Here is a 22,034-nt window from a genome sequence, read left to right as displayed (position 1 = left end):
GCTAACATGGTGAACCCCCATCTCTATAAAAATACAAAAAATTAGTCAGGTGTGGTGGCGGATGCCTGCAGTCCTAGCTACTCGTTAAGCTGATGCAAGAGAATGGCGTGAACCTGGGAGGCAGAGCTTGCGGTGAGCCAAGATCGTGCCACTGCACTCCAGCCTGGGCGACAAGCGAGACTCTGTCTCAAAAAAAAAAAAAAAAAGAAAAGAAAAAGAAAGGTGAGTAGATTGAAAAGGAAATAAAACTGTCTCTACCTGAATATCACAAGATTGTTTACATAGAAAATTCTAAATATGCAAATATAAAAAAACCTAGAATAATTAGAAACTTACAGAATACAAGATCAATATACAAAACTCAGTTATATGTCTATATACTAGCAGGAAACAACTGGACAGTGAAATTCTACATAGCATCCAGAAAACCCCCAAATACTAGAAATAGACTAACAAGACATGTAAGATGCACACACTAAAAATTACGAAAACACTGTCGAGAAAAACTAAAGAAGACCTTAAAAATGGAGATATGGGCCAGGAGCAGTAGCTCATGCCTGCAATCCCAGCACTTTGGGAGGCCGAGGCGGGTGGATCACCTGAGGTCAGGAGTTCGAGACCAGCCTGCCTAACATGGGGAAACCCCATCTCTATTAAAAACACAAAAAATCAGCCGGGGTGGTGGCAGGTGCCTGTAGTCCCAGCTCCTTAGGAGGCTGGAGCAGGAGAATTGCTTGAACCTGGGAGGCGGAGGTTGTAATGACCCGAGATCACAACACTACACTCCAGCCTGGGCAGCAATAGCAAAACTCCATCTCAAACAAACGAATAAGAAAACAAACAACAACAACAAAAAACAGAGATATGCAATGTCTGTATAACAGAAGATTCAATAATGTTAAGGTGTCGATTCTCCACAAATTGATCTACAGAGTCAATATAATTCCAATAGTAATTCCAGGCCGGGTGCAGTGGCTCATACCTGTAATCCCAAAACTTTGGGAGACCGAGGTGGGTGGATCACAAAGTCAAGACCATCCTGGCCAACATGATGAAACCCTATCTCTACTAAAAATACAAGAATTAGCTGGGTGTGGTGGCACGTGCCTGTAGTCCCAGCTGTTAGGGAGGCTGAGGCAGGAGAATCGCTTGAACCCAGGAGGCAGAGGTTGCAGAGAGCTGAGATCACGCCACTGCACTCCAGCCTGGCGGCAGAGCAAGACTTCGTCTCAAAAAAAAAAAAAGCAACATAATTCCATTGGGCTTTTCTGTAGAATAAGATGACTCTAAAATTTATAATAAAATGCAAAGAACACAGAATATTCAAAGCAATCTTAAAATAAAATGACCAAAGCTGGAGGACTTACACATTACCTGACTTCAAAACTTACTACAAAGCTACAGTAATCAAAACAGGGTGATACTGGCAAAGGACAGATGAAGAGATCAATGGGACAGAAAAAGAAAGCCCAGAAATGAATTCACACCTATATGTCACTTGATTTTCAAGAAAAGTGCCAAAGCAATCTCATAGGGGAAGATCTTTTCAACAAATGGTGCTAAAATAACTGGATATCAAAAGGATAAAAATCAATCTCAACTCCCCATCTCATATCATACATACACACCTATTAATTCAAAATGGATCACAGAACTAAATGTAAAAACTAAACCTAAAAAACTTCCAAAATGGAACATACGAGAAAATCCTTATGACTTGGGGATAAATAAAGGTTTCTGACCAGGCACAGTAGCTAACACCTGGTAAGTCCAGTACTTTGGGAGGCTGAGGCGGCAGGATCACTTGAGGACAGGAGTTCAAGATCAGCCTGGTCAATATAGCAAGACCTTGACTCTAAAAAAAAAAATTAAGAGTTTTTTAAAATTTTACTTTTATTTTTTTTGAGACTGAGTTTCGCTCTTGTTGCCCAAGCTGGAGTGCAATGGTGTGATCTCGTCTCACTGCAACCTCCGCCTCCCGGGCTCAAGCAATTCTCCTGCCTCAGCCTCCCGAGTAGCTAAGATTATAGGCATGCGCCACCACTACACCCAGCTAATTTTGTATTTTTAGTAGAGACGGGGTTTCTCCACGTTGGTCAGGTTGGTCTCGAACTCCTGACCTCAGATGATCCGCCCGCCTCAGCCTCCCAAAGTGCTGGGATTACAGGTGTGAGCCACCATGCCTGGCCCCAAATTAGTTAATTTTTTAAAAAGAGGAAAGGTTTTTTTAAAAAGGTCACAGAATACAATAACCATGTAAAAAATGCCAAATTTTATTTCATCAAAATTTAAAACGTCTGCTTGCCTAAAAACTTTGTTAACAAGATGAGCAGGAAAGCCACAGATTGGGAGAGATTTCTTACAAAACATTCACATGACAAAGGTCTGATATGTAGGACAAACAAAGACCTCCTGCAACTCAATAACAAAGACAACTCAATTTTTTTAAATGCTCGAAAAATTTGAACAAACATTTCACAAAGGAAGATGCACAAATGGCCAAAAAGTACATAAAAATGTTCAACATCATTCGTCATCAGGGAAACGCAAACTAAAAATCACAGTGAGGTATCACTAAATATCCACCAAAATAACTAAAACACTGACAACACAAATGTTAGCAAAAATGTAAAGTAACTGGAACTCTCATATAGTAATAATATTTTGGAAAAAGGTCTAAAGGTCTAGCAGTTTCTTTTTTTTTTTTTTTTTTTGAGGCGGAGTCTCGCTCGGGCCCAGGCTGGAGTGCAGTGGCCGGACCTCAGCTCACTGCAAGGTCCGCCTCCTGGGTCCACGCCATTCTCCTGCCTCAGCCTCCCGAGTAGCTGGGACTACAGGCGCCCGCCACCTTGCCCGGCTAGTTTTTTGTATTTTTTAGTAGAGACGGGGTTTCACTGTGTTAGCCAGGATGGTCTCGATCTCCTGACCTCGTGATCCACCCGTCTCGGCCTCCCAAAGTGCTGGGATTACAGGCTTGAGCCACTGCGCCCGGCCCAGCAGTTTCTTATAAAACTAAACATATATGTATGTATATGATTCAGAAATTCCACCTCTAGATGTTTACCTGAGAACTGAAAACAAATGCTCACAACACTGGTACAAAAATGTTCATAGAAGTTTATTCAAAATAGCCAAAAATTGAAAAGAACCCAGGTGTTTATCAATAGGAGAATGGATAAACAAACTAAGAAGATATAGTCAGAAGACAGAATAGTACCAACAATAAAAAGGAACAAATTATTGATGCATACAGCAACACAGAGGAACCTCAAAAACATTACGCTGGCAGGTGTGGTGACTCACACTTGTAGTCCCAGAACTTTGGGAGGTTAAGGTGGGAGGATCACTTGAACCCCAGAGTTCAAGACCAGCCTAGACAATAAAGTGAGATCCTGTCTCTACAAAAAAATTTAAAAATTAGCCAAGCGTGGTGGCATGCACCTGTAGTCCCAGCTACTTGGGAGGTTGAGGCAGGAGACTCAATTGAGCCTGGGAGGTCAAGGCTGCAGCAAGCTATGATTGTGCCACTGCACACCACCTTGGGCAACAAAACAACACCCTGTCTCAAAAACAAAAAAATTATGCTAAATGAAAGATGCCTTGCTCAAACGAGTACATACTACGTTTCCATTTATGTGTTCCACTTGCATGAAATAGGCAAAACTAGGATAGAAACAAAATCACGGCCGGGCGTGGTGGCTCACGCCTGTAATCCTGGCACTTTAAGAGGTGGAGGCAGGTGGATCACGAGGTCAGGAGACTGAGCCCATCCTGGCTAACACAGTGAAAACCCGTCTCTACTAAAAATACAAAAACAAAATTAGCCAGGCATGGTGGCGGGCACCTGTAGTTCTAGCTACTCGGGAAGTTGCGGTGGGAGAATGGCATGAACTCGGGAGGTGGAGCTTACAGTGAGCCAAGATCGCGCCACTGCACTCCAGCCTGGGCAACAGAGCGGGACTTCGTCTCAAAAAAAAAAACAAAGAAAGACATAAAATCACAACAGTGGTTGTCTAAGATGGAAGAACCAAGAGGCATGAAAACTTTCTGGGAGAGGTAATGTTGTCTGTTTTGATAAAGGTTTAAGTTATACAAGTGTATGCATTTGTCAAAACTCATAAAATGGTAGCCCTCAACTTGTGAATTTCATTGTATATAAATTTTACACCCTTCCCCAAAAAGTATAAATATTGAACTCTAGTTAATGTTATATAAGCAGAAATATTCAGAAGTATACTGATGTCTACAACATACTTTGAAGTGAGGCAAAAATTAAGATGGACTGGCCAGGCGCGGTGGCTAACACCTATAATCCCAGCACTTTGGGAGGCCGAGACGGGCGGATCACGAGGTCAGGAGATCGAGACCATCCTGGCTAACACAGTGAAACCCCATCTCTACTAAAAAAAAAAATACAAAAAACTAGCCGGGTGAGGTGGCGGGTGCCTGTAGTCCCAGCTACTCGGGAGGCTGAGGCAGGAGAATGGCATAAACCCGGGAGGCGGAGCTTGTAGTGAGCTGAGATCCGGCCGCTGCACTCCAGCCTGGGCTACACAGCAAGACTCCGTCTCAAAAAAAAATACAAAAATTAGCTGGGAGTGGTGGTGTATGCCTGTAATCCCAGTGACTCGGGAGGCTGAGGCAGGAGAATTGCTTGAACCCAGGAGGCAGAGGTTGCATTGAGCCGAGACTGTGCCACTACACTCCAGCCTGGGTGACAGAACAAGACTCTGAAAAAAGGAAATTAAGATGGATTAATGAACAGATACAAGAATGGATAGATGGACACGTAGTTAAATAAATACCATAAATAATCACTATAGACTCTAGATGATATATACGTATATATTCACTGTTTAATTATTACAAGTTTTCTGTACTTCTGAATACTTTCACAGTAAAATATTGGGAAAAAAAATTTTTTTTTTTTTTTGAGACGGAGTCTTGCTCTGTCGCCCAGGCTGGAGTGGCTTGATCTTGGCTCACGGCAAGCTCCACCTCCTGGGTTCACGCCATTCTCCTGCCTCAGCCTCCCAAGTAGCTGGGACTACAGGCACCCGCCACCACGCCTGGCTAATTTTTTTATATTTTTAGTAGAGACGGGGTTTCACTGTGTTAGCCGGGATGGTCTCGATCTCCTGACCTCGTGATCCACCCGTCTCAGCCTCCCAAAGTGCTGGAATTACAGGTGTGAGCCACCGCACCTGGCTGGGAAAAAATTTTTTAATTATGAGTTATGGCCAAGCGTCTCTACTAAAAATACAAAAATTAGCCAGGCATGGTGACTCACACCTGCAGTCCCAGCTACTCAGGAGGCTGAGGCACAAGAATCGCTTGAACCCAGGAGGTGGAGGTTGCAGTGAGCTGAGATCATGCCATTGCACTCCAGCCTGGGCAACAGAGTAAGATTCGATCTCAAAAAAAAAAAAAAAAACAGTAAATAAATAATGAGTTACTAAGTGGACAGTATATACCAGATTAGTAATAACATAGCTGATAGTACAACCATTAACTAAGTGACTACTATGTGTGAAACACTATGGTATATACTCATATATGTTATATCTAACCCCCAACGCAATCCTGCAAGGCAAGTAGTATTAACCCCATTTTCCTGATGAGGCAACCAATTCACAGAGAGACTATGGAACTTATTAGAGCTTCATATAGCTGTGTAATGAAACTGGCAGGACTCTAAACCCAGGTCTGACTCCAAAAGGGCTGCTCTTCCATTATACCACACTGCCTTAACAATTAACTCTTAGGATTGGGCCTATTTTTCTCACTGTTGCTCAGGCTAGCCTCAAATTCCTGGGCTAATGCAATCCTCCCACCTCAACCTCCCAAGTACCATTTTTATTTCTTGGATTTCAATAGAAGTTTGTGTTATTGACTTGTAGGCATAAGTGGGTTAATGGCAGGGACTCTGAAAATCCCTATCACTGTCATTCCATTGTGATAGTCTATAATAAGGCTGCTACTATTCTTGTCTCCTTTCAGCATTATAAGTGTTTTACAATACGAGAAAGGAATGCCACAATCATGACACAATTTTTTCAAACAAAATTCTTTACCTCATTTCTCGTTCTTCATGTTGAGCGATAAGGTTGCTATAAAAATTCTCCAGTGTCACTTTGGTCATTGTCACCCTTTCCTTTGTGTGGTTACTCATGGATGAGCAAGGTGTTGAGCCTGTCATTGCCATGGCTGCTAGAAACAAAGAAAAGAAGAGGTATTAGATTTGGAGTTAGAATCCACCCATTGTGAACTCTCCTACCTTACTGGCAGGAATGTAATTTGGTGCAAGTTTTCTGGAGGACAAACAGGTAATATGAAACAAAAGCCAGACAAAGAGAACACTTAGTGAAAATAAATATAAATTACTGCCCTATGACCCAGAAATCCCACCCCTCGGTATAAAGACTAGAGAAACTACCACATAGGCTTCTAAAGAGACATACACAGGATGTTCAGTACAGACATACACAGGATGTTCACTACGCCTTAATTTGTGTTATGGGAAGTTGGAGGCACTTAAGTAAGAAAATAAAGAGCTGTGGCTGCACAGGAGATACCATGCAACAATCAGAAAACCAGAGGCAACTCTACCTGTACACGTAAGTCACACAAATGTATCTTTTTTTTTTTCTTTTTGAGATGGAGTTTTGCTCTTGTTGCCCAGGTTGGAGTGCAATGTAATGATCTTGGCTCACCACCACAAGTGATTCTCCTACCTCAGCTTCCCGAATAGCTGGGATTATAGGCATGTGCCACCATGCCCAGCTAATTTTGTATTTTTAGTAGAGACGGGGTTTCTCCATGTTGGTCAGGCCGGTCTCAAACACCCGACCTCAGGTGATCCGCTGGCCTCGGCCTCCCAAAGTGCTGGGATTACAGGTGTGAGCCACCGTGCCTGGCCCACACAAATATGCCTCCCTCCCTCCCTCCCTTCCTTTCTTTCAAGACAGAGTCTCGCTCTTTCGCCCAGCCTGGAGTGCAGTGGCATGATCTCCGCTCACTGCAACCTACACTCTCAGGTTCACACCATTCTCCTGCCTCAGGATCCCCAGTAGCTGGGACTACAGGTGCCTGCCACCACGTCCGGCTAATTTTTTGTATTTTTAGTAGAGATGGGGTTTCACCATGTTAGCCAGGATGGTATCAATCTCCTGACCTCGTGATCTGCCCACCTCGGCCTCCCAATGTGCTGGAATTACAGGTGTGAGCCACCGCCTGTACTTCAAATATTTATATTTGAAAATATAATCAAAATGTTATTAGTGGCATACCTGTAGGTAGTGAAAATAGAAAATTTTATTCTTGCTTGTGCTTTTTCCATGTTTTTCTTTTCTTTTTTTTTTTTTTTTTTTTTTTGAGATGTGGAGTCTCACTCTGTCACCCAGGCTAGAGTACAGTGATGCAATCTCAGCTCACTGCAACCTCTGCCTCCCGGGTTCAAGCGATTCTCATGTCTCAGCCTCCCAAGTAGCTAAGATTACAGGCACCAGCCAACGAGCCCAGCTAATTTTTTTGTTTGTTTTGTTTTGTATTTTCAGTAGAGACAGGGTTTTACCACACTGGTCAGGCTGGTCTCAAACTCTTGACCTCAAGTGATCCACCCAACTTGGCCTCCCAAAGTGCTGGGATTGCAGGCGTGAACCACTGCACCCAGTCCATGTTTTTCTGTATTTTCTTCCATGAGCATATACTGTTACCAATTTTTATCCACAGTTAAAAGAAAAATCTATGATTAAAATGGTAATCTACTGATACATACACGCTCTGACACAGCCTTAAGGTATTTGATAAATGTTTGCCGTTTATTTGAATTTACAAGTTAAAATAAAGACGTACGTCTTAAAGGGAGCAATATGACAAAAAAACCTGAATCACAATTCTAGTGGTAGAAGTAGCAATATCTTAAAAACGAGAGATCTTAACTTCCTCATTTTACATAAGAAAAAAATACCACCAATGGGTTTAGATAAGTTATAGAATATTTTTTCCTAAATTTAAAATCTCGTGTTCAACCAGTTGTGTGGCACATGCCTGTAGTCCCAGCTACTCCAGACGCTAAGGCAGAATTGCTTGAACCAGGAGGCAGAGGTTGCAGTGAGCCGAGATCATGCTACTGCCCTCCAGACTGGGCTACACAGCAAGACTCAGTCTCAAAAATAAACAATAAAATCAGCTGAGCATGGTGGCTCACACCTGAAATCCCAGCACTTTGGGAGGCCAAGGCAGGCGAATCACCTGAGGTCAGGAGTTGGAGACTAGCCTGACCAACACAGTGAAACACTGTCTCTATGAAAAATACAAAAATTAGCCGGGCATGGTGGCAGGCGCCTGTAATCCCAGCTACTCAGGAGGCTGAGGCAGGAGAATTGCTTGAACCCACGAGGCAGAGGTTGCAGTGAGCTGAGATCATGCCACTGCACTCCACCTGTGCGACAGAGCGAGACTCTGTCTCAAAGAATAAATAAATAAATAAAATAAAATCTCATTTGCCTCCAGATATTTCAGTTAACCTGTATTATCACACTTGGCCAAACTGTTCACTAACATTGACTCACTCTAGCATTGGCAATAGCACTCAATTTTTTTTTTTTTTTTTTTTTTTTTTTTGAGATAGAGTCCCGCTCTGCCACCCAGGCTGGAGTGCAGTGGTGCAATCTCAGCTCACTGCAAGCTCTGCCTCCCAGGTTCACACCATTCTCCTGCCTCAGCCTCCCAAGTAGCTGGGACTAAAGGCGCCTGCCACAATGCCCAGCTAATTTTTTCTATTTTTCAGTAAAGACGGGGTTTCACCGTGTTAGCCAGGACGGTCTTGATCTCCTGACCTTGTGATCTGCCCACCTCCGCCTCCCAAAGTGCTGGGATTACAGGCATGAGCCACCGCAGCCAGCCAATAGTGCTCAATATTTTATTTTTACCATTCCTACCTCCCACATGATCTACTTCTCTGTCTCTTCATCCTAATATAAAGCTGAGTAAAAATTAGGAGAGGCTGAACACTGTGGTTCATGCCTGTAATCCCATCACTTTGGGATGGTGAGGTAGGGAGATTGAGTCCAGGAGTTCAAGAGCCCAGGAGTTCAAGACCAGCCTGGGCAACATAGCAAGACCCTGTCTCTACCACCCCCTACAACCGTGGCAAAAAAGAATCATGAGAGACAAAGGGCCATTTTTCTTTCTTTCTTTTTTTTTTTGAGATGGAGTCTCGCTCTGTCACCCAGGCTGGAGTGCAGTGACACAATCTTGGTGCATTGCAACCTCCGCCTCCTCGGTTCAAGTGATTCTCCTGCCTCAGCATCCCAAGTAGCTGGGACTACTAGGACATGCCATCACCCCCAGCTAATTTTTAATAGAGATGGGGTTTCGATATGTTGGCCAGGCTGGTCTTGAACTCCTGACCTCCGATGATCCGCCTGCCTGGGCCTCCCAAAGTGCTGGGATTATGGGCATGAGCCACCGCACCCAGCCAAGGACCATTTTCAAAGATAGTGCATTTTAAGAAAAGCTTTAAGGTTTCCCTCTTAATACTTAGTAGCTTTTTAAATTGTTCTGTGAATTAAACTAAGGCTTATAAAACACTTGTTCAAAAAAGCCTTAAATTTATTTAAAAAGCAATTATTTAAAAAGATACTCAGACAAAAATCACATAAATAATCCCTTCAGAGCAGAGATTCAAAACCAAGGCTCTACTTGAGAGTCAAACATTTTGATTCATCATGTGCCAAAAAGATCAGTAAAAACAAATTTAAGACACTGTATTCAGAGCTCCCTTACTGTAAAATATCACATTATTTTCTATGGGGAAGTTTCAACTAATACCAAAGCAAACTCAAATGTTTTACAGTATCACTAAAGGATTAAAAAAAAAAAAAAAAAAACAACCTCTGTTTGGTTTGTGAAGCTTGGGTGTGGTTCCTTATTTGTCAGCCTGTACCCCCTCCACCCACAATGAAAACCACATGCACTCTAAGTGTGTTTGGTGAAGAAATTTAAAAACCAGATCTAAAAACATGTCAAAAGCAAGTGAGAGTTTTGTATTTCCTTGTCTGAAAATTCCTGAAGAAATTACATATATGTAGTTACATTTTAACAAATGAAATTACTTCAACATAAAAATGTAACCATTTACCAGGGCACTGGTGCATGCCTGTAATCCCAGCACTTTGGGAGGGAGACGTAGGAGAGTGCTTGAGACCAGTCTATGCAACATGGCAAAACCCCCGTCTCTACAAAAAAAATACAAAAAATTGGCCAGGCGTGGTAGCACACACCTGTAGTCCCAGCTACTCAGGAGGCTGAGGTGGGAGGATTGCTTGAGCTGGAGAGGCAGAGGTTTCAGTGAGTTCGGCTTGTGCCACCGCACTCCAGCCTGGGACAGAGCAAGAACCTGTCTTAAAAACAGCAACAACAACAACAACAAACAAAATACAACAATCTGCTAATATTTAACCCTAAGGCAAACAGTGCCATCCATATAACAGACAGTTAATAAATGTAAGTTGAACAAGTTAATGATTTTTAGTTGTCAACAAAGCTAAAGAATAAAGATGGCTGGACATGGTGGCTCATGCCTGTAGTCCCAGCACTTTGGGAGGCCGAGGCAGGTGGATCACCTGAAGTCAGGAGTTGGAGATCAGCTTGGTCAACATGGTGAAAGCCCGTCTCCACTAACAATCCAAAAAAAAAAAAAAAAAAGCCAGGTGTGGTGGCGGGCACCGGTAATCCCAGCTACTTGGGAGGCTGATGCAGGAGAATCGCTTGAACCCTGGAGGCAGAGGTTGCAGTGAGCCAAGATCACGCCACTGCACTCTAGTCTGGGTGGCAGAGTGAGAATCCGTTTCAAAAAAGAAAGAATAAAGACTACATTTACACTGATGGGTATATCAAAAATGTTTTGACTAATTTAAGTAGCTGGCATTACTACCTAAACTTTTAAAAAGATCAAAAGGACATTAAATGAACTCAAAGATGCTCAAATATTAGACCAACAAATTCTTAAGCAGAGTGTTTTTCAACTTTTAGAGTTTCTTTTTTTTTTTTTTTTTTTGTTGGAGGGACTGGTTCTTTATTTCAAAAAGACACTTGTCAATATTCAGTATCAAAACAGTTGCACTATTGATTTCTTTCTCCCAATCGGCCCCAAGGAGACCACATCAGAGAGTAACATTTTAAGCCAATAAGCTGCAGAATGTACACCTAAACAGACCTCCTAGAAACCTTACCAGAAAATGGGGACTGGGTAGGGAAAGAAATTTTAAAAGATCAACAAACTGCCAGCCCACAGACTGCAGAGGCTGTCACAGCCAGATGGGGTGGCCAGGGTGCCACAAACCCAAAGAAGCAAAGTTTCAAAATAATATAAAATTTAAAAAGTTTTGTACATAAGCTATTCAAGATTTCTCCAGCACTGACTGATACAAAGCACAATGAGATGGCACTTCTAGGGACAGCAGCTTCAAACCCAGAAAAGGGTAATGAGATGAGTTTCACATGGCTAAATCAGTGGCAAAAACACAATCTTCTTTCTTTCTTTCAAGGAGGCAGGAAAGCAATTAAGTGGTCAACTCAACGTAAGGGGGACATGATCCATTCTGTTAGAGTTGGGAGGGGGTAGAGATGGGACAAAATTTTGGTCTCAGAGGTCTTACCATCTTAATTTGGTCACTTCTAATGAAAAAAAATAAAAATAGAAATAACATTATCCAAAGACATCTTAAAGCTGAAAACTTGAACAGCACATTCTTTTGTTTTTGTTGTTTGGCTAACTCCTCCTGGAATCACCTTTCTGGTTTAGCTTGTACTTTGTACAGAGCAATGAGGTTTCCCATAGTGGAGTCTCCCTGGGCTCTGTTTGGCTCTCAGTAAGGCAGGCCTATACCTTTTCCTCTCCTCTATGGAGAAGGGAATATGCACTAAGGTGAAAAGTCACCTTCCAAAAGTGAGAAAGGGATTCGATTGCTGCTTCAGGGCTGTGGAATTATTTGGAATGTTTTACAAATGTTTGCTACAAAACAACAAAAAGGTAATTACAAAATGTGTACATCACAACATGCTTTTTAAAGACATTATGCATTGTGCTCACATTCCCTTAAATGTTGTTTCCAAAGGTGCTCACCCTCTAGCCCAGCTGGAATGTCCGGGAAGAGGCAGAGACAGTTTGGCGAAAAAGACACAGGGAAGGAGGGGGCGGCGAAAGGAGAAAGCAGCCTTCCAGTTAAAGATCAGCCCTCAGTTAAAGGTCAGCTTCGGGCAGGCTGGCCTCAGGCGGAGTCTGGGTCAGAGGGAGGAGCAGCAGCAGGGTGGGACTGGGGCGTTCTGCATCTCATTCAGGTCAAGCAGAGTCTGGTCCAGCATCCTTTGTGTACAGAGGTGCTCCTCTTTGGTGCATTTCAGTTTATCTTCCAAGTCATCAATTGTCTTTTCCAGCTTGGCTACCGATCTCTCAGCAAACTCAGCAAGGGTCTCTGCCTCCTTGAGTTTTATCAGTAAGAATCTTGATCTCTTCCTCATATTTGTCTTCTTTTTGAGAGTACTCTTCTTCAGCAGCACTCAGACACTTCAGGTTCTGGTCCATCAGTCTAATCTGCTCATCCATCTCTCGGCAACGGGACTCTGCCAGCTCAGCTCGTTCCTCTGTGCGTTCCAAGTCTCCTTCAATGATCACCAACTTACGAGCCACCTCTTCATACTTCCTATCTGCCTCTTCTGCAATGTGCTTAGCTTCTTTGAGTTGGATTTCCTGGAGTTCCATCTTTTCTTCATCTTTTAAGGCCCGGTTTTCAATAACCTTCATAACCTCTCTCACTCTCATCAGCAGCTTTTTCCGCTTCTTCCAGTTTTTGCAGGGCAGTGGCCAGCCGCTCCTGAGCACGGTCCAGCTCCTCTTCAACCAGCTGGATCCTACGATTCAAGGAGGCCACCTCAGCCTCAGCCTGTTCCCGAGCCCGCCTTTCTCTCTCAACTTCTGGTTGGAGGCGCTCAGCTCGCTCCTCTGCATCATCTGCCTGCTGCTGCAGAACCTGGATCTTGCACTTCACCGCCTCGATGGTGGTGATCCCAGCCATGGTGCCCACCCAGCTACTGCTCGCGCTCCGGTTCCTGCCTCCTCCACTCGGAGTTGCAGCCTCCTCTCAACTTTTAGAGTTTCTAATAAAATGATAAAGATTGCACTCTCCTTCCCTTTGACCTTTCTTTAAACCCTCCTCCACTTCCTCTGTTGTAATAAAAAAATTTAGCCTAATTCTAATATCCTTTAATCAAAAGATGTAATTAATATTGCCCTATAGCAATTTATAGGTTTATGGGGTCGGCCAACTTTTAAGACAGGACTATCCCTCAGGTTTTCCATAATTCAAGCCTTCCTGCCCTGACCTAGAAGCCATCGGAGGCCTTTGCCCTATTTGTTTCATTCTTCAGCTCTGCAGAATTAGGAAATAACAGGAGGCTGAGAAATTCTTCAAAGTTTTAAAAATTAACAAAAGGAATTGATCCTCATAAAAGTCAGGCTAAGGCCTGCAAACTCAAAAGGAAGTCAAATGAAAAGCATTATGTGATTCAATCTATATGGTTATGCCTGGCTAACTGATTGACTTTACAACAGTACTCTATGATCACTATAAACAGCCCTCTCGCAACAATCTGGACTTTATTTCTTTGCGGCTGACAACCCATTATCTTTCATTTGGACGATTCAACGTTGAAGCTAAGATTACTGCTTAAGCCGCATGTCTAATTTCTCCCACTGAACTGTAAATCCTACTGAACAGTAATCTCTACCTACACTAGAAAGCAAGCACCATGTCTTATACTTGTTTTAATGTTCGTCCCCCATTTCATGCATAGTGCCATGCACTTAGCACCTTAAGAAAGATTAACTAGGAAAAATACCCATTTTTGATGGCCATTCCTAGCGTGAGCTGTTTATGTGTGATGTTTATGTGTGACGGGGGATAGGGCTGGGACATGAAATGGTTTGCTATAGTGTTCTCTCCTCTTACGAGGAAGCTGGTATCTAACATTTAGGGTGAGGAGGAGAGTCTGTTATCGTGGTGGTGGTTGTTTTATGTTTAGGGAAACCAAATATACTGCCTGGCTAATTCAGAGGCAGGGTGAGTTGAAAGGGTGGAGACACTCAGGGTCTACTTCACTCCAACCCTCCTCGGTGCATTTCAAAAAGAACAAGTTTCTCTCCGTGTCTTTTAGTCGTTTCAGAGTGAACTGAGAGATCTGGTCTCTCTGCCGGCCATTCTGCCCGCTTTCTGACACAGACCTTCCTCTAAACCCTTATCGACTTTTTCTTTTCCTCTGGCTGTTGCTTTTCCACTCTCTTCTTAAGAAACTTCCCTGCCTTTTCCTGTGATTTTAAGCTTATCTGAAGCCCAGTATCTTAAGACTAACGGAGAAAGGAGCCGACTCAAAGATACCACACCCCAAGGGGGCTTTCGACATCTCTGCCTCAGACTACAGTTCACAGACCCCAGAAGAAGGAAAAGGAGATGAAAACTGGTGATGACCGAGATCCCTGAGGGACTGACTGGTGGAGGGAGCAGACAAAGGTGGCAACATGGAAAGGAGAGCCTGGCTCCCGCTCCAACTGCAGAAGGAGAAACAGAAAGGACGGGGTGGAGAGGCTGGGACTGGGAAAATGTGGAGGGCCAACAAGGGGCATCTGGAGACGGGGGAAGAAGAGGGCTGAAGACGGGAGGAGAGGGGACGAGAGGCTGAGAGGTTAGGGCTTGAAAGAGGGCGTCGGCGAGAAGGAGAAAGCCCGAGGAGTCGGCGGTTGGGGAAGGAGGAGATAAAAGAAGAACCCTGGCATGGAGTGAAGACGTCGGCAGCAAGCAACTCACCAGAGCCCCGGGAGAGGCAGGGCTGGGGGCGGCGGAGAGCCGCAGACGCCCCTTCTGCCAGTAGTCTCGATGGGAAGGCTGGCGAAGCCCCGGCGGCGGCAGACGAGCCAAAGACGGGAGTGGACGCGTGAGGGTCTCTGAGACAGGGGGCGACCGGCGGTTGCGGGTGAGGACAACAGGAAGCGTTCCAACTGCCGGAAAAGACGGGAGCGCTAAGGAGCCAAGGCAGCCCGCTTCCCCGCCGCGGAGACGGGCTGGAGCGGCAACCCGGGGCCGAGACTACGCATGCGCGACTTCCCGGTGCGGCCGGGATTGAGGGACTGCGCGTGCGTGGCCCCGCCTTGCCCCTCCCTTCACCCCCTGCCCGGAGCTGGCGGGACCTGGGCGAGGCCAGATGTGTGAGCGTGGGGCGGTCGCGAAGTAGGCTGGGCTGAGGGGGAAGTTCCCTTGTTTTCTTTTATTTTACTTTTTACTTCGAAATAATTATGGACTCACAAGAAGTTGCAAAATTAATATATACAGGTTCCGTATACCTTCACCCACCCAGCTTACCTCAACATTTTTCATAAGATACAACATTCTGAAAGCCAGGAAATTGACATTGGCACAATACAATTAACTAAACCAATACAATTAACTTCATTACAGACCATACTCGGATTTAACCTGTTTGGCATGCAGTCATGTGCGTGTGTGTGTGTGTGTGTAGTTATATGAAATGTTATCACCTGTATAGTTGCCACCTACTCCCCTACCCCGTGTAGAGCAGGTCTGCTGGAGCCTTTGGCCCCCCTCCTCTTCCTCAAAGTAAGGACCTTACCTAGGATAAGTGAGCTCTCATAGGTTTGGGAGGTTGCACAGAGGGCGATCCAGTGTGAACAGAAGAACGTGCTTTTCAAGGCCACCCAACTCTTATTCTGTACTACTTTAGGGGGTAAAGAGGTGCCAAGTTTAATGGCCTTTGGGCACTCCTCGTTTCTTGAGAATGAAGCACAACGCCCTCAACTACAAAGTGTCAGGCTCCTGGAAACGAAGATGAATGAGACATGGTCCCTGACTGCCTGCAAAGGGGCCATCTAGGGAGAGAAGGAAGCATGTGCTGCGAGTCATTAATTCATTTCATCTTCAAAGCCCAGTTTCCTTTTGTCTAGCCTCTTACAAAAATCACTTCTGGTCAGGCACGGTGGCTCGTGCCTGTAATTCCAGCACTTTGGGAGGTCCAGGTGGGAGGATCGCTTGAGCCCAGGAGTTTGAGACCAATCTGGGCAACATAAGGAGACTCCACCTCTAAAAAAATGTTTTTAGTTGGCCAGCATGGTGGCACGTGCCTGTGGTCCCACCTACTGGGGAGGCTGAAGCAGGAGGACTGATTGAGCCCAGGAGTTCAAGGCTGCTATGAGCCATGATCATTACACTGCACCCCGGCCTGGGCAACAGAGGGAGACCCTGTCTCAGTCAATCACTACATACATATCAATCATTTCGCCTTTCGTTCTCTCTGCCCAGAGGCCCTTCTCCCCAAATGCCTGTTGTCAAAGTCCTACCCATCCTTAAGCTTTTAATAATAGTCCAAGATGTTTGCATAATGCTTTACAGTTTACAAACAACTTTCACTTATTTAATCTCACTAGGTCCTCACTTTGGCAGTGACACAGGAGGTTTTGCAGATAAAGTAATTGACACTCAGAGAAGCTAAGTGACTTGCCTGAATTCCCACGGCTAGTAAGCCAAGTAACCAAGAGGGGAACCCCATTTCCTGTCTGCAAATCCAATGTTCTTTCTCCTTTTCCCTTTCCTTCCTCCAAAGCCCAGCTCAAACCTTATCTTCCTCCTGGAGCTTTCCCAGTTTCAGAAGAGGAATTTCACTTTCTCTTCTCTCCTGTGGGTTTTTGTTGTTGTTGTTGTTGTTATTGTTTGTTTTTTGACAGAGTCTTGCTCTGTTGCCAGGCTGGAGTGCAGTGGTGCGATCTCAGTTCACTGCAACCTCCACCTCCTGGGCTCAAGCGATTCTCCTGCCTCAGCCTCCTGAGTAGCTGGGACTATAGGCATGCACTACCATGCTCAACTAATTTTTTTTTTCTTTTCTTTTAGTTTTTTTTTTTTTTTTGTATTTTTAGTAGAGATGGGATTTCACCACATTGCCCAGGATGCTCTCAATCTCTTGACCACGTTATCTGCCCACCTCTGCCTCCCAAAGCGCTGGGATTACAGGTGTGAGCCACCACACCCGGCCCTCTTCTCCTATATTAATTTATCTGTGCCATAACTCAAATAAGCGCTAAAGTTTTCCTTAAAACAGCCCAGCCAAATTATGCTGCTCTTTCTGCAGGAACTCAAAAGGTGACATTTTACCAAGATTCCAATAACTATGATGGACATTTGTCATTCTTTTTGGCCACTCAAGCATCTGAATCCCTTTCCTATCACCACCACCACAACTGAAATCACTTATACCCATCCCAGACTGTGAGTTAGAAAGTAGAATGATCCGACCTGCATAATTCTGATGTTGTCACATCCCACTGTTTGTTTGTTTGTTTGTTTTTTGAGACAGGGTCTCACTCTGTCACCCAGACTGGAGAGGAACGGCACAATCGTAGCTCACTGCAGCCTCGAACTCCTGGGCTCAAGCAATCCTCCCACCTCAGCCTCGTGAGTAGCTGGGACCAAAGGTGTGTATGACCTTGCTCAGCTAGTTTTTAAATTTTTTGTAGAGACAGATCTCACTATGTTGCCCAGACTGGTCTCAAACTCCTGTTCTAAGGTGATCCTCCTACCTCAGCCTCCCAATGTGCTAGGATTACAGACATGAACCACCTTACACAGTGAGTCGAGCTTTATTTTAAATTTTGATATTTTGTTCATCATGGATTTTTTGCATTCATTTTGATTTTTGAAAAACATTGCATTAAAATAGTCTTTATCTTGATTACTGAGTTTTTTGTGCCCAAGGTAGGTGTCTTGCTCACCTGCTCAACTCACCTGTTCTTTGTCCCAAGAATCACCTGCCTCTCCTTTATCAAACTGACCTATGATTGCTTCACCAGCCAAAACTGAGCCGCTTGGGAAGAACCACACCTCTTTTTAAAAACAGGCATCTTACCCACTAGTAGTGTGTGCCCCACCCATTGGGGCAGTGGCATCAATTGCCTCTGAATATTCCTTTCATAAGAAGACAGGAACTATGCTTGGGTGCTTGCTAGCCCAGTGCTTCTCAAACTGTAACATGCACATAAATCTCCTGGGATTTGGTTAAAGTGCAGATCTGGCTGAAGTCTGGAGCAGAGCAGAGCTGAGATATTACATTTCAAACAAGCCCCCAGGTGATGCTATCACTGCTGGTCCATGTACCACACTTAGAGTAGCAAGGAACTTGAACATATATCCAAGTAAAAAGTAAGAAGGAGAAAGTGCCCATATTCCAGCAGCCGTAGGTCCCAACCAAGGCTAAGACTAGGGTGAAGCATGTGAGGGCATAACATTTAAGAAGACATTCACTTTCAGGTGCTACTCCTGCATTTGCAGAACCCTGAGAGTGAGGGCAGCCTTACATTGAGTGTCCTAGGAACCTTGCTTGCCTTAGCCTAGTCCCACTCCGGTAACATAACCACCAAGTAACATTTTGGTGGGTATTCCTCCAGACTATCTTTTTTTTTTTTTTTCTGAGACAGGGTCTTGCTCTGTCACCTAGGCTGGAGTGCAATGACGCAATAACAGCTCACTGCAGCCTTGACCTCCTGAGCTCAAGCAATCCACCTGCCTCAGCTTCCCAAAGTGCTGGGATTACAGGTGTGAGCCACTGCACCTGGCCTTGAGACTAGTGTGCATGAGTGTATATGTGTGTGTGTGTGTGTGTGTGTTTTAAAACAGAGTCTCACTGTGTTACCCAGGCTGGACTGCAGTGACACAATCATGGCTCACTGCAGCCTCAACCTCCCAGGCTCAAGTGATCCTCCTGCCTCAGCCTCCCAAGTAACTGGTCTACAGACATACACCGCTACACCTGGCTAATTTTTAAATTTTTTGAAGAGATGGGGTCTCCCTATGATGCCCGTGCTGGACTCTAATTCCTGGGTTCAAGTAGTCCTCCCACCTTGGCCTCTGAAAGTGCTGGGATTACAGGCATAAGCCACTGTGTCCAGCTGAGACTACTTTCTAATACACATATAAACACATGGAATCATAGTATATATGCTTATATTATATGTAATTATATCTACACATATCCGGTATTATACTGTTATTTGTTCATTTATATCTAAATTGTGATGTTTTAAATCTTCAAGCTCTATTTAATCTCACAAATGCATTTAATCTTGTTCCTCTAAAATATGCCCAGTGGCTTTCTCTGAGTGGAGGAATTGTGAGTGGTTATATTTTCTTCTTTATAATTTTCTGTGCTTTCCAAATTTTCTACACTGGACCCCCATAACTTTTTAAGTTTTTATTTTTATCAAAGTAATACATGTACAGACTTGAAAAAGATTAAATGATCTACAAGACTCATAATGATAAACAGCAATTCCTTGCCCCACCCACTCCCACCGGATTCACTCAGCAGAAGCAGATTCTTTCCAAGCTTTTAGTTGTTCTTCTGCCATTTATCTCCTTGTTTTGAAATAACATTGCTATTTCTTAAGTTTTTATTTTTAAATCTTTTTAATTTCCTCAATTAAGATGAGAATTTATTTCACTTATACTACAACTTCTTCTACCACTGCCATCCCTCTTAAATCAATAGTCAGTGTTTACAATTGAGTCAGATTGTCTTCATGTACCACTTTTTGTTTTCCCTGGAGTTAACAATTGCTTCAGTTTTTTTCTCTTACATAATTTCATTTTGAAATAGCTATCACTGACTTCTCTGCAAGCTCTTTGTCAAAACTGAAAAAATGTTCTCAGGTTATGGTCAAACTCACAATTAGTTATCAGCTCCATTTTTTTCTCTAGGGTCATCCTCCCGGGAACCCTCTGTATTAGTCAGGGTTCTCCAGAGAAACAGAATCACAAGGCTATATAGAAAGTATGTAGAGAATATATAGAGATACAGAGATTTGTTTTAAGGAATTGGCTCATGCAATTGTTGGGGGTGGAAAGTCTGAAATTTGCAGGGCAGTCTGGAAACTCGAAAGAGTTGATATTGCAGTTTTAAGTCTGAAATCCATAGGGTAGGCCAGCAGGGTAGAAACTCAGCTGGGATTTCTATGTTGCCATCTTGAGATAGAATTCCTTCTTCCTCAAGAAACCTAAGTTTTTGCTTTTAAGGCCTTCAACCGATGGGGTGAGGCCCACCCACAGTATGGAGGGTAATCTGCTTAATATAAGTTCAAATGAGGACAGGTGCGGTGGCTCATGCCTGTAATCCCATTACTTTGGGAGGCTGAGGTAGGTGGATCATGAGATAAGGAGTTTGAGATCAGCCTTGCTAACATGACAAAACCCCATCTCTACTAAAAATACAAAAATTAGCCAGGTGTGGTGGCGCATGCCTGTAATCCCAGCTACTCAGGAGGCTGAGGCAGGAGAATTGCTTGAACCCAGGGGCAGAGATTGCAGTGAGTCAAGATCATGCCTCTGCATTCTAGCCTAGGCGACAGAGCAACACTCTGTCTCAAAAAAAAAAAAAAAAAAAAATTAAATTAAATTAAGTCAATTGGGCCAGGCACAGTGGCTCACGCCTGTAATCCCAACACTTTGGGAGGCCGAGGCGGGCAGATCACGAGGTCAGGAGATGGAGAACATCCTGGCTAAAGCGGCAAAACCCCGTGTCTACTAAAAGCACAAAAAATTAGCCGGGCATGGCAGCGGGCGCCTGTAGTCCCAGCTAGTCGGGAGGCTGAGGTAGGAGAATGGCGTGAACCTGGGTGGCGGAGCTTGCAGTGAGCCGAGATCGCACCACTGCACTCCAGCCTAAGCCACAGAGCGAGACTCCATCTCAAAAAAAAAAAAATTAAGTCAAATGATTATAAATGTTAATCACATATAAAATATACCGTCACAACATCTACACTAGTGTTTGACCTAACAATGGGGCACGATAGCCTAACAAATTTGACACATGAAATTAACCACCTTCTGTCCTCCTAAATAATCCCTCCCCAACAATATTTTGTTTTGTTTTGTTTTCTCTTTAGTGTCCCCACCTCCTGCTTAATTTCATGGCCCTCCCTTTATTTATCAACCGTAGCTTTCAGCAGGTACTCCTAGGTGAATTAAGACAACCCATCATCTGGGCAAGGTGGCTCACACCTGTAATCCTAGCACTTTGGGAGGCCAAGGCAGGAGGATCACTTGGGCTCAGGAGTTCGAGACCAGCTTGGGCAACATGGCGAAAGCCCATCTCCATGAAGAATGCCAAAAAAAAAAAAAAGAGGGTGGTGGCTTATGCCCATAATTCCAGCTCTTTAGGAGGCTGAGGCGGGCACATCACTTGAGGTTAGGAGTTGGAGACCAGCCTGGCCAATACGGTGAAACCCCTTCTCTACTAAAAATACAAAAATTAGCAGGGCGTGGTAGCACATGCCTGTAATCCTAGCTACTTGGGAGGCTGAGGCAGGAGAATCTCTTGAACTCAGGAGGCAGAGGCTGCAATGAGCTGAGATTGTGCCACTGCACTCCAGCCTAAGTGACAGAGCTAGACTCCATCTCAAAACAAACAAAAAAATTAGCTGGGTGTGGTGGTTCACACCTGTAGTCCCAGCCACTTTGGAGGCTGAGGTTGGAGGATGGCTTGAACCCAGGAGGTCAAGGCTGCAGTGAGCTGAGATCGCACCACTGCACTCCACCCTGGGTGACAAAGTGAGACCCTGTCTCAAAAAAAAAAAAAAAAAAGAGACAGCCCATCAGGGAGTTGCGCTAGGATAGACAAAGACAAAGTGTTAAAAAAAAAAACTGGAGCCAGGCGCAATGGCTCATGCCTGTAATCCCAGCACTTTGGGAGGCTGAGACAGGCGGATCACGAAGTCAGGGGATCAAGACCATCCTGGCTAACACGGTGTCTCTACTAAACACCCTGTCTCTACTAAAAATACAAAAACAAACAAACAAACAAAAGGCTGGGCGTGGTGACGGGCTCCTGTAGTCCCAGCTGTGCGGGAGGCTAAGGCAGGAGAATGGCATGAACCTGGGAGGCAGAGCTTGCAGTGAGCCAAGATCACGCCACTGCACTCC

General features: G+C 44.3%; 1 protein-coding gene and 1 pseudogene across 3 annotated transcripts in view; both read right to left on the bottom strand.

The window, feature by feature from the left end:
• The window catches only part of STK38 (serine/threonine kinase 38), a 56,957-nt gene extending 41,776 nt beyond the window's left edge, over positions 1-15,181 (bottom strand). Inside the window, exons 1-2 of one of the 2 annotated variants that reach the window (XM_023212660.3) lie at positions 14,865-15,181; positions 6,075-6,210 (exon numbers count right to left, since the gene is read on the bottom strand). In XM_023212660.3, coding sequence (XP_023068428.1) covers positions 6,075-6,205 — 131 coding nt within the window. In that variant the 5' untranslated portion in view covers positions 6,206-6,210; positions 14,865-15,181. The remainder of the gene's footprint in view (positions 1-6,074; positions 6,211-14,864) is intronic. The other variant, XM_023212659.3, reaches the window with a different exon arrangement.
• Positions 11,064-14,797, bottom strand: LOC111542979 (annotated as a pseudogene). Its single transcript, XR_002731717.3, has one exon. The product of XR_002731717.3 is annotated as a tropomyosin alpha-3 chain pseudogene (transcript).
• Positions 15,182-22,034: the final 6,853 nt, after the last annotated feature.

The sequence above is a fragment of the Piliocolobus tephrosceles genome, chromosome 5 (genome assembly GCF_002776525.5).
Source record: "Piliocolobus tephrosceles isolate RC106 chromosome 5, ASM277652v3, whole genome shotgun sequence".
Taxonomy (NCBI): Eukaryota; Metazoa; Chordata; class Mammalia; order Primates; family Cercopithecidae; genus Piliocolobus; species Piliocolobus tephrosceles.
This window is presented reverse-complemented; position numbering and strand designations above follow the sequence as displayed.